At 38.5% G+C, this 13,293-nt stretch overlaps 1 protein-coding gene across 1 annotated transcript in view; it reads left to right on the plus strand.

The window, feature by feature from the left end:
• Positions 1–13,293, plus strand: part of IGF2R (insulin like growth factor 2 receptor) — a 158,003-nt gene that overhangs the window by 118,992 nt on the left and 25,718 nt on the right. The window contains exons 24-35 of the mRNA XM_072643845.1: positions 3,798–3,941; positions 4,063–4,238; positions 4,626–4,713; positions 5,143–5,358; positions 6,634–6,764; positions 6,930–7,027; positions 7,567–7,703; positions 8,215–8,408; positions 10,160–10,286; positions 10,999–11,118; positions 12,489–12,745; positions 13,070–13,285. Of these exons, the coding sequence (XP_072499946.1) occupies positions 3,798–3,941; positions 4,063–4,238; positions 4,626–4,713; positions 5,143–5,358; positions 6,634–6,764; positions 6,930–7,027; positions 7,567–7,703; positions 8,215–8,408; positions 10,160–10,286; positions 10,999–11,118; positions 12,489–12,745; positions 13,070–13,285 (1,904 nt within the window). The remainder of the gene's footprint in view (positions 1–3,797; positions 3,942–4,062; positions 4,239–4,625; positions 4,714–5,142; positions 5,359–6,633; positions 6,765–6,929; positions 7,028–7,566; positions 7,704–8,214; positions 8,409–10,159; positions 10,287–10,998; positions 11,119–12,488; positions 12,746–13,069; positions 13,286–13,293) is intronic.

The following is a 13,293-nucleotide window of genomic DNA, read 5'->3' on the forward strand; positions in this document are numbered from 1 at the left end:
CTTAACTAGTTGGAAAGAAAGTATATAGATTAAAACGATAAAAACAGTGCTAAGAGATCTTGTACATAGTGAGTAATATTGATATTGTATATGGTACAAGTCGGGCGGCCTCAGAATCTTTTTAAGGCTTCATGAGTTTAGCTACAAAACAAAGAACAGAAAATATAGAAAAGACTTCTGCACTGGGTTTTTCTAATGCCGTCATTGTACTCTGATCATTATCACTAACAGTAATGGTATCTTCAGATAAAAAGAACACACTTATGTCTACATCACACCTGAGCTAGAAAGAACAGAAAATTAGGGGCGGAGCCAAGATGGCGGAGTAGAAAGACGCACATACACATAGCTCCGAACCCACAACCCACAGAACAGCTAGAGGGGACCAACCCACGGTGAATTCTGCACCCAGACGCCACGGAATAATGGAGCGAGGGAGATTTCTGTTCCGGAGAGACCTGCAAACCTCTCGCGGGAGGTCCTTCGCACTGTGGACTGGGCGCCGGGACTGGGAGCTGAGTGCAGCCCTGCAGCGGCCGCGACACCGTGAGGAGGAGATCCGAACGGGCTACGGGGACGAGATATCCTGCGGCCACAAGGGTCCCTCCACCCACAGAGGGACCTGCAAACCTCTCGCAAAAGGTCCGTCGCGCTGCAGACACGGAGCCCAGCCCGGACCTGCAGCGGCCGCGGCTCCGAGAGGTACAGATCCGAGCAGGCTTTAGGGACGGGATCTCCAGCGGCGGCACAAGCCCCCCCACCCACAGTTGACGAGGGTCGGTGGGAGAGTCTCTTTGGCGGGTTGAGAGGGGAGCGGGGTGCCCCCATGGCTCCGGCCCCCCCAGGAGATAGAAGCTGAGAGGCGGCTGCAGACAGGGGCTCCCCAAGCGGGCAGGAGCCTGGATCCATTGTGGAAGGTCTGTGCATAAACCCCCTGAGGGAACTGGGCCTGAGAGGCGGCCCTGCCCCGACCTGACCATCTGAACTTAATTCTCACACTGAATAGCAGCCCTGCCCCCGCCAAAAGCCCTAAGGTGGGAAGCAGCATTTGAATCTCAGTCCCCAAACGCTGGCTGGGAGGACCAGGAGGCGTGGTGGGTGTGAGGAGAATATTCAGAGGTCAAGCCACTGGCTGGGGAGAATGCCCAGAAAAGGGAAAAGAAATAAAACTATTGAAGGGTACTTTCTCGGAGAAAAGACACCTCCTCCCTTCCTTTCTGACGAGGAAGAACAATGCTTACCATCAGGCAAAGACACAGAAATCAAGGATTCTGTGTCCCAGCCCACCCAATGGACTCAGGCCATGGAAGAACTCAAAAAGAATTTTGAAAGTCAAGTTGGAGAGGTGGAGGAAAAACTGGGAAGAGAAATAAGAGGGATGAAAGAGAAGCATGAAAGGCAGATCAGCTCCCTGCTAAAGGAGAACCAAAAAAATGTTGAAGAAATTAACACCTTGAAAACTAGCCTAACTCAATTGGCAAAAGAGGTTCAAAAGGCCAATGAGGAGAAGAATGCTTTCAAAAGCAGAATTAGCCAAATGGAAAAGGAGATTCAAAAGCTCACTGAAGAAAATAGATCTTTCAAAACTGGAATGGTACAGATGGACGCTAAGGACTTTATGAGAAAGACAGATATCACAGAACATAGCGTGAAGATTCGAAAAATGGAAGATAATATGAAATATCTTATTGGAAAAGCAACTGACCTGGAAAATAGAATCAGGAGAGACAATGTAAAAATTCTGTGACTACCTGAAAACCATGATCAAAAGAAGAGCCTAGACATCATCTTCCATGAAATTATCAAGGAAAACTGCCCTGAGATTCTAGAACCAGAGGGCAAAATAAATATTCAAGGAATCCGCAGAACACCGCATGAAAGAGATCCAAAAAGAGAAACTCCTAGGAACATTGTGGCCAAATTCCAGAACTCCCAGGTGAAAGAGAAAATATTGCAAGCAGCTAGAAAGAAACAATTCAAGTATTGTGGAAATACAATCAGGATAACACAAGATCTAGCACCCTCTACATTAAGGGATCGAAGGGAATGGAATAGGATATTCCAGAAGTCAAAGGAACTAGGACTGAAGCCAAGAATCACCTACCCAGCAAAACTGAGTATAATACTTCAGGAGAAAAAATGGTCTTTCAATGAAATAGAGGATTTTCAAATTTTCTTGATGAAAAGACCAGAGCTGAAAAGAAAATTTGACTTTCTAACACAAGAATGAAGAGAACCATGAAAAGGTGAACAGCAAAGAGAAGTCATAAGGGACTTACTAAAGTTGAACTGTTTACATTCCTACATGGAAAGACAATATTTGTAACTCTTGAAACATTTCAGTATCTGGGTACTGGGTGGGAGTACACACACACACACACACATACATAGAGACAGAGTGCACAGAGTGAATTGAAGAGGATGGGATCATATCTTAAAAAAATGAAATCAAGCAGTGAGAGAGATATATTGGGAGGAGAAAGGGAGAAATGGAATGGGGCAAATTATCTCTCATAAAAGAGGCAAGCAAAAGACTTATTAGTGGAGGGATAAAGAGGGGAGGTGAGAGAAAAACATGAATTTTACTCTCATCACATTCCACTAAAGGAAAGAATAAAATGCACACTCATTTTGGTATGAAAACCTATCTTACAATACAGGAAAGTGGGGGATAAGGGGATAAGCAGGGTTGGGGGGATGATGGAAGGGAGGGCATGGGGAGGAGGGAGCAATTTGAGGTCGACACTCATGGGGAGGGATAGGATCATAAGAGAATAGAAGTAATGGGGGACAGGATAGGATGGAGGGAAATATAATTAGTCCTATACAACACAACTAGTATGGAAATCTTTTGCAAAACTACACAGATTTGGCCTATATTGAATTGCTTGCCTTCCAAAGGGAAGGGGTGGGGAGGGAGGGAGCTAAAGAAGTGGGAACTCAAAGTGTTAGGATCAAATGTAATGTTCTTACCACTGGGAAATAAGAAATACAGGTTAAGGGGTCAAGATAGCTATCTGGCCCTACAGGACAAAAGAGAAGACGGAGACAAGGGCAGAGAGGGAGGATAGAAGAGAGAGCAGATTGGTCACAGGGGCAGTTAGAATGCTTGGGTTTGGTGGGGGGGAGGGGTTAAAAGGGGAGAAAATTTGTAACCTAAAATTTTGTGAAAATGAATGTTAAAAGTTAAAAAAAAAAAAAAAGAACAGAAAATTAGAGAGAATCTTAGGTGTTCAATGGATGTGTTCAAGGCCCTGAGAAGGTAGTTTAACCTAACCACTTTTCATTTCGGGAATATGCAATAAAATCATTTAAGATGTCTGAGGGAAAGGAACTGTATTCTTCTTTATGTAAATATATATGCTGTTATGTGACTATATTGCACAGTCTCTCTCTCTCTCTCTATCTCATATATATATAAGTATGTGTGTATATACACATACATGTTTATGTATGTGCATATATATGTGTGTGTGTGTGTGTGTGTATATATATATATATAGATAGATAGATAGATAGATAGATAGATAGATAGATAAAACCTTCTTCAAGTCACTTGGGCTTTCTGAGTCTCAATATCCTAATCTACAAAGTGAGGGGGTAGGTCATGGACAGCCTTAAAGTCCCATTCAAGCCCTAAATCTGTGATTGTTTTTCAAAATAGCTTTTTGTGAATTTGCTTTAATTCTGAAAACCTAAATTAAATGCAAGTCATAACTACAAAAGAATATTCTTTAATCCTTTGAGACAGTGCATTCTGAACAAGAAAGTACAGTGTTTTTCAATATCTTTTTCAGATCTTGTGGGCAATGAATATGATCTAAGTGGCCTGCGTAAAACAAGAGAACCTTGGATTGCACTTGATACTTCAGCAGAAGGAAAAAAAAGAACTTTCTACTTAAATGTTTGCAGTCCTCTACCTTATATTCCTGGATGTCATGGTGATTCCCTTTTATCTTTTTATTTTGGTTTTTTTATGTCTTTGGATAAAGTGATCTTAAAAACATTTGACTTAGGATTTTAAAAACACTACTGAAATGCTAGCCTTTCTTATTCCTCCAGGCAGTGCATTGGGATCTTGTTTAAAATCTAATGGAACAGGCACAAACCTAGGTGTTGTACAGATCAGTCCTCAAACTGCTGCTAATGGATCCCTGAGTATTGTTTATGTGAATGGTGACAAATGTGAAAATCAACGTTTCTCTACTCGTATCATCTTTGAATGTGATCAGACACCTGTAAGTTTCTAGATAAACGTTTACCTCATTTCTAATTACATTTCTATACATTTTAATGATTCTGCATTTTAAAAAATCTTTTTGGGAACTCACTGAAAAGACCTTCACGCAGAAAATATCTTTTTTCCCCCCAGGAATTTAAGGTTACAGATGGGGAAAATAATTGATGTTATGCCTTTGAGTATACCAAGAAAGGTCAAATATTAACTCCTAGGTGTTGAGGAACAGCCATGTATTTGTGCCCAAGCTAATTTTTTGTAAATCTTAGGTCTTTTGATTAATGCTTTCTAGGTTCCTTGTTTGAAGCTGCCATTTTATGGTTGGCTGCCTTTGATAAATATAAAAAGAACAACTTGCACCCAAATGAGTTGTCTTCTTATGTTTTAGGGATCACCAGTGTTTCAGCATAAGGAAGATTGTGAATATGTATTTGTTTGGAGAACCATAGACGCTTGTCCTATTCGCAAAGCAGAAGGTGGGATCTGGTGGTGTTTTATACTCTAAAAGTTTTTTTTTTTTATTGATCTAAAAGTTCATATTAATCATTACAAAAATATTAATGTGATACATTTTAATGTTCCCTAGTTAATTCATTGCTTCTTAGTTCTTTAATATGAAAAGCCTTTGAGATATAAAACTTTAGAACAGACTCTTAGAAAAATTTAATTCATTGTAGAGCCCAAGTTGCTTTTTTCTAAAATTGATTTTTAATTTTTATAAAAGTATCAAATGCCTTTTATAAAGCTCTGCATGCTGTTTTTATTCAGCTTTTAAATCATAAGGAAGACATTATGTATGTATGTATGTATGTTTGTGTGTGTGTGTGTGTGTGTGTGTGTGTGTGTATTATGTATTTTCCTCTTTGCTCTGTCACTTAAATTTTTTTCCCCACGTGACCTCGAAGGAGACAACTGTGAAGTGAAAGATCCAAGGCACGGCCACATTTATAACCTTAAGGCCCTTGCTGCAAGTGACACAATAGTGACTGCGGGTGAATACAACTATTACTTCCGGGTCTGTGGGAGCCTGTCTTCAGATGTGTGCAAGTCTACGGATAGCTCTAAAAAAGTATCATCATGTCAGGAAAAGAAGGGACTTTCGAGTTTCCAGAAAACTGCAGGTAGGGTGTTTGCTTCTTCTCAGGATAATGTTAAATAGAGAACTGAAGGCATGATGCTAAGTTACAACTTTGAGTTGGATAAATTACCTCTTCTTTTCTTTCATGGATTTCATTTGACTTTTTCATCTAGAAAATTGACAAAATATTAGATATTTTACTTTCTGTTCTCTTTGAAGTTTTATTGGGTGGCTTTTAGATGTTATGGTGTGTTTGTGTATACACCAGTCATTTCCCAACATCAGAATGTATTGTATAACAGAAAAATAAGCCTGCAAAGCTGATGATGTAGACAACATTTTGATCCCATAATCCTTCACTTCTCTTTCAAAAGCATGAAAGTGTAGTTCATCATTCATTCTGTCACCAAGATTATTTAGTCCAGTTGATCTCTTTGTGGTTGCCTTTTAAATTATGCCGTCACTTAAATTATTTTAGATTTTGTGGATGCTGTCTTACCCTAATTCACTTCACATAAATCTTTCTATGTTTCTCTGACATCCTAATTTATTTTTATGAGGGGGGAGAGTAAGAGAATAAGCATTTATATAGCACCTTCTATATGCCAGAAATTGCCAAGTACTTTTACAAATATTTATTTGATTTTATAGTGATTTTATTTTATTTTCATTCATTGTTAGCAATGAAAGATAATGGCTTTTCTTTCAACTTGTTAGGTGGTTCAACACAGGGCAAACTAGGGAAGCTGTTGCCTGTAGCAATAATAAATAGAGTTGAGTCACAGAATGAAATGTTATTTGATGTTACGGCATCTGAAACCTCCACTGTGTCAGTAGATTGCTTGTTGATAATGAGCTTGATAACTAGTTTAAACAAAGTTGGAGTGGTACTTAGTTAAAGAACCAAGAGCTGGAGAATCAGTGTGTTTTTGTGGTCATCCTTCAAAGTTGTTAAATGAAGAGCATTCACTTCATATGTTTGATCACTATAACCCTAGAACACTGAGATGATCAGGATGTTTTCAGGACGGTCATTTATATTTTAAGAAAGACAGCATGACGTAATAGAGAGATTACTATTTTTGGACTCAGGAAGAGCTGTATTCAGATCTTTCTTTTGATGCTAGCTATATAATCATGTGGAAAGATGAGGCTTTAACGTGTGAAAAATGCATTGTGTAAATCATGAAGCACTATGTAAAAGTAATTGGCAATTATTATTTTAAAAAAGGTTGGTTTAGTGCAAGTATAGGCTAGATAATGTATCAAATGTGAGTGTTTTACTTTACTCTGTTCTTCTGATTTCCCTTTAAAATAGGGTTACTTACTCAGAAGCTGACTTATGAAAATGGATTAATAAAGATTAATTACACTGGTGGGGACACATGTCATAAAATATATCAAAGATCTACAACCATATTTTTTTACTGTGATCGCATCACCCAGAAGGTGAGTGTATTTGACATAGTGAAGGAGTCCCAAGATCCCATCCAGAAAATGTGTTCTATTAATAGAGGAGAGAGAGAAAACACCTTTAGAAAACTAATTTTTCATTTTAAAGTCCAGTTTTACATTCTCATAGTGACACATTTATTTATTCTTAATCTTCTTTAGCCAGTGTTCCTGAAGGAAACTTTAGATTGTTCTTACTTGTTTGAGTGGAGAACCCAATATGCTTGCCCACCTTTTGAGTCCATTGAATGTTCATTCAGGTAAGTTAGTTTATACTTTTACCCTTCAGGATCAACAGATAAAATCATACTTAAATTTATTCTTTTCCCAAAGTTAATTTGTAATGTTCATACATTTTTAGAGGCTCATAGCTCCTAATGTGGACAGTAGCCATCAGATAATAAATGATTAGGCTGAGAACCCAGGAGTCCTATAGTCCAGTTAAGTATGATTTTCTAATCATTGGTTTATATTAAGGTGACTTATAGACACATAGAGTGTATATGTCATGATACCTTTTGAATAACCTTCAGAGGCAGTGATGCCATGTATTAGATATCTTTTTCTAGTCAAGAATTTGAATGATCATGCCCATCCTGTGCGCCTCCCCTCCCCACTTCCCATCATGAAATAATCATGAGATTTCAAGACATCTAACACTATATTGTTGCTGGTACTGACCAAAGCACAGATGGGTAGGATGTGTATGGTGATGTGGTTTAATGTTAATGTTTGATTTAGCATATTGTGGATATATGACTGAATTGTGGTTGAACTGAGCTCCTATCTTTCAATTTAGAGATGATGACGGAAACTCCTTTGACCTTTCTCCTCTATCACGATACAACGACAACTGGGAAGCAATCACAAGAACTGGTGCTACAGAACGTTACTTCATCAATATCTGCAAATCGCTGGCTCCGCAGGCTGGCATTGGTGAGGAAAGGGTTACTAATTTGGTCATGAGTTGTTGAGAACTGATGGTCTTCATTATCTTCATAATTAGGTTAGGGTGGACAACATTGAGGAGAATGAAACTTATAAAACTGAGGAACTTGTTTCTTGCAGTGATTGGTAGGTTTGGTCATGGAACAGAAAAAACAGAAAACAAATATTGTTTGGCAGCACAGTTTTTTATAGTGGCCTTTAATGTGTTCACACTGCTAGATAAAACTAAGGCTCAAACATAATTTATATCAAGGTTAGATGCTTATAAACTAATTTATAGATATGAATGTATAGGGACAGGTAGTAGCAGCAGCAGTTAAAGCTAGTAATCTTCTGATTACTAAGCTAGGAGAAAGGAGTAGAGTGCTGGGAGACCCTGGTTTTGTGTACTTGTCCTTGATAAGGTCTGTGGACATCTTACTGCTTTATTGGAAATCTCAATATTGTACCACATGGTAAAAGGAAAAGAGGAAATGACATTCTCTGATTTGTGTTTTAGGATCATGCCCTCCTGATGCAGCTGTCTGCTTGGTGGAGAACTCTAAATACACAACCCTGGGAAGAGTGGGTGAAGGCCCTCAGTGGAGCAGTGAAGGCACATCCATTCTGAAGTATCTCAATGGAGACCTGTGCCCAGATAAGATTCGTAGAAAGATGACAACAATCCTCCTAACATGCAGTGAGAGTCACATAGTAAGTGTTATTACTAAGTTAACAGTTGCCAACTGTGTCCTATTGTAGATGGGAATTTCCAAGCTGGAGCAATCAAATAACCCTTTGTTAGTGGGGTAGAACACTGGCAAAACACTTTAGCACTTTGCAGAGGGCTTTACCCATATCTTTTGATTCTCACAATCTGGTGAAGTAGATGCCTTTATTTCCTTTTTATAGAGGAGGAAACTGAATAAGTGACACAGCTAGTCAGTGTTTTGAGGCAGGATCTGAACTTGGCACCCTGTCCATTGTGCCAGCAAGCTATCTCACATAGCTTGCCATACAACCAAGATGGCAATAGGACATACAGAGTGTTGTCACCAGTGACTTAAGATTTCTTCTCTGGCTCAAGAAATATCTACTCTGCAAGTTTTAAATTATTTGATCATGTTTGTATTTAACTCTTATCTTTAAGGCTTTGTGTAGAATCCACATGTGTAGTGATTCTCTGTCTTCATTCATTTCCACAGTTGCCTTTTGTAGCTAATTGGTATATGAAATCTGATTAGTTTCTTAATAAGATGATTTTTTTTGTTAGTGCCTTACAGATTGTGGGGTAGTCCTACGGCTCTAGGCTCAAGTAAGCATTGTTCTAGCTGCCTGTGTGAGGCTATAGTCAGAGAGTCAGGCCATATTGAACTAGCTTTTTGGCTATCAGGGCAAAGAGACTGTGGTAGGTAACTAGGTTTTATTCTTGAGAAGTAATAGTCCTGATGTCCCAGGACACTGAAATATGAGGAGGTCCTTAATTATGAAGTCTAGCTGCTATACTTGAATAGAAATTAGAGCTCCTTCTGTAGAAGGGAGTGGCATGGGCACCTCGAAGCCTTCAAATAGGTTGCTGATTTCTGTGCCCTGTGTTCAAGTATGGAATGATAAATATCAACTCTGAAGATTAGAAGAGAGGAAGGGGCAGGAAGAGAGGGAGAGATACACCTTTGAAAGAATACATAGAGGAGTATCTAATGGGAAATAGGGAAAGAAAAAATATATAAGGTCAGTAAGATTTCCCTCAGAATCAGTGTACTGTAGAGGAGAACCTTTTAAGATTGCTTAAAAGAATAAGGTACTAGATATTTAAGAAAGATGTTTGGGAGTCAGGAACACCTGAGTTGTAATCCCACCTCAAGACCTTTATTAGCTTTGCAACCTTGGGCAAGTCACTTAATATCTCTCAGGCTCAGTTTTGTTATCTGTAAAATGGGAATAATATTAGCACCCACTTTACAGGGTTGTAAGCATAAAATGAGATGATATTTATAAAGTACTTTTGCAAATTTTAGTTGCCATTATCATTGTTATTAATAGTAATAGTATAAAGATTTTTTGGTTTGTTTGGAGTTGTTTTATTCCACCAGATTAAAGGACACAATGCCTTGTGTTTATTGCTACAGCATCCTTAGGGCACCACAGAGCGTGGTACCTAAAGAGGCAATTAAAATACTTGTTGCTTGATAAATAACCCTACTTAGCAGCTGCCACTATGGAAGCTGTGTCTTGTGGCTTGGTTTTTTAAACTTGCTTAGCTTTTTCCAGAAAGGTAGTTTGCTACTTGACCTCTGCTCTGTTTAGGAACAAATTCTTTTCTCACTCTGTAATCATGATATAGCACTACCCCTTCTTCTGTAGAGGCATTGAGAATGTTTTTAAAGTGTTCAGAGCAATTTGATATAAACTGGTATTGTTTCAGCTCCCCGTAATGCTGGACTTTGTCTGTACTTTGCCTATAGGATTCTAAGCCCATGTTTATAAGTGCAGTGGAAGACTGTGAGTATACTTTCTCATGGCAGACCTCAGCTGCATGTCCTTTAAAGAGCAATGTACAGGAGAACTGTCAAGTCACCAATCCTGCTACAGGTAACTACTCAGAAGGATTCTGTGAGATACATTTAAGAAGCAGAGAACCTGACTTGAATACCAACTTGGGTTTGTGTGTGTAAATCTTTTCTTGAAAAAAGACCACACTGATTGTTTAGACAGAAGAAGCAGTAGACATACTAGGAAGTGCCTATGTTATAGTGACACAGGCCTACTTTTTTGGGTTCTAGGCTCAGCTTTTTCCTCTTCCTGCTGTTGTATCAGGAGGGCTGCCTCAGTAAGCACATCTGAATGTGGAACACAGGCTTCTCCAGTATGGATTGAAGGAAAAGGGAACCTTGAAGGTTCTCAGAAGGTCCTCTGTTTGGAAACTGAGAGGACTACATCTGGAAGAGCCCATCAAGAAATCAGGGCTTTGGGAGTAAATGACATAGCTCTAGATTGTATTTATTGTGCAGCAATGGAAGGAAGAGTGTATTCTGAGCCACTTGCCTCCAGGGAAATATCAAGGCATTCAGTTAGAAATGCAAGGCTTAAGTGCTACAATCTAGAGAAGGATATCTATATTGTCTGTCACATTTTTTATGCTATTTCAGTAGAAAAGAGTGTTGATAGATTGTTAAATTTAGCACTGACAGCCACAGAATGTAGTGGTGCTCATAAGAAAAGAAACCTGTCCTGGAAACATTGTATTCCCAGTTCTTCAAAATGTCTGTCATTTAAAAGACTAAAGTTTTCCCTTTTCTTACAGGCCATCTATTTGATCTGAACTCTTTAAAGAATGATTCTGGTTACTCAGTTTCTTATAGTGAAAAGGGATTAATTTATATGGGCATTTGTGGAGGAACTAAAAACTGCCCCTCTGGAGTTGGTAAGTGCCGAAATAGGTTTCCTTCTTAAAGTCCTAATGCTTTAGGGCATCGAGATGTTCCCGTGCTGAAGCACTGTGAGAGAAATATATTTTTATCCTGCTATTTTATCAATTTTGCTGAAAATTAAATTCTGAACTGAACATTTTAAGTATGAACTCTGGTATAAAGGAAGAGCAAAGAATTAGGAAACTTAATCACTCAGTGTCCCAGGCAACTTTTTTTGTTTTTATCTGTGTATTAAAAAAAATTATTCTCATTTCTTTCTTTTTTTGTATTTCAATGTGTACAGTGCAGATTGACACCTGCCTGCAATTTAGTATTAGGTTGCCTAGAGGCAAAGAAAAGTTAAATGAATTTGAGAAGAATGTCTAACTTAAGTCAAACTATACTTTTAATACTCAGTGATGTATGCTTGCCTAAATTACTTTTCATAGTAATGAAGGATGCCCAATGTAGAGTCCAGATGGAAGAGTTAATTCTCTATTAACAGATGCAATGAACTAGATGGTTTTTGTGCCTTACCTTGTACTAATGAAATCAAAATCCAGAGCATTGCAGAGCTTCCTCAATGATATCCTTAGTCACTCAAAAGGGTTTGACCTGACTATCCACATAAGGAAATCAGAGTCAGATAGACCATCAATACGCAATGGACACCATTGCAAGACAGTGAAGTGTAGGCACAGAATGAAAAGAAGGATAGACTGAATTACCACTGGGAAATTATGCAGGCTTCTCCCTGAAATAAAGACATCTTTTAGAAGACATAAATATTTTCTTTATGATGCTTTTTGAGAGTCAAGGAATAACAGTTGACCAGAAATTGAAATTGTGGGTCACCTAAAACACCTTGAATAGTTAATTGTGGCATGAATAGTCCTTGATATATTACCAACAAAGAATGGCACAGAGAAGTGTCATTAAGGATACCATTAGAGATGTGTAACAGTCAGACAGTGAGAGTGAGAGATAATCATTGGCAACTGATGTACTCCAGTGATATCTATGGCATGATGGAAAATCCAGAGGAAATTCCTCAATGTATTTCTCAGAGCCCCTGTGGAATATGTAAAAGAGGACATAAAGATGTAAGGTAAGAGTCATACAGGATGAAAATGTGTGGATAAATTACAATTTGTACCACTGGAAGGAGTGTCATAATCAATGAGATTGTAGATCCATTGATGGAGGTATATCACACTTTAGAAGCTGATGGATAAATGAGTGATGTAGTCTTAAATGTACAGTGCTATAGTGAGCTATTTAAAAATAAGCATGAGATTTAAATATGAATGTGAATTTAAGGAATAATATAATGAAAAATAGGTACTTTGCATCATTAATTTTTTTTCCTTTTCATTTGTTTCAGGTGTTTGCTTTGGATTGAGCAAAATTAATGCTGGAAGTTGGAACAACAAGCTAATGTATGTAGATCAAGTCTTACAACTTGTTTATGATGATGGAGGTCCTTGTCCTTCCAAGACTTTCCTGAAGTATAAGAGTGTAATTAGCTTTGTGTGCTCACACAATTCTGGGGCAACCAATAAGCCTGTGTTTGTTTCCTTGGATAAACAGACATGCACTCTTTACTTTTCCTGGCACACCCCACTGGCTTGTGAAAAAGAGGTGAGTCCACTGAACTATGTGTCAACGCTGAAAGATTTTGCTTTGACTTTTGGTATATCTTTGTGGGATTTCAGTGTCTTGTCTTTCATATTACAATTTTATCACTGACATTGAAGGTATCTGAATCTACCCAGGTTGTGCTAGCCATAAAACACACTTTGATAGACGATAACAGATGGTGAAGATAACAGATGGTGAAACTTTTTTAAAAAATTAGCTCAGAGTTGTGTTTATGTTGTAGAGTTTTCAAATCCTCTGACATAAATCCTGCTTTATGTCTTTGGATGTGCTGATATATAACATGACCCAAATTTCCTGCAACAGGAGCAGTGTTCAGTGAAAAATGGAAGCTCTGTTATTGACCTCAGTCCTTTGATCCACCGAACTGGTGGCTATGAAGCCTATAATGAAAATGACGATCTATCTGATACCAAGCCAGATTTCTATGTTAACATATGTCAGGCTCTGAATCCCATCCATGGAGTTTCTTGTCCTGCTGGAGCAGCAGTGTGTAAGGTTCCTCTTGATGACTCTCCTATAGTAAGTAT

The sequence above is a fragment of the Notamacropus eugenii genome, chromosome 2, assembly GCF_028372415.1.
Source record: "Notamacropus eugenii isolate mMacEug1 chromosome 2, mMacEug1.pri_v2, whole genome shotgun sequence".
In the NCBI taxonomy this organism is placed as follows: domain Eukaryota; kingdom Metazoa; phylum Chordata; class Mammalia; order Diprotodontia; family Macropodidae; genus Notamacropus; species Notamacropus eugenii.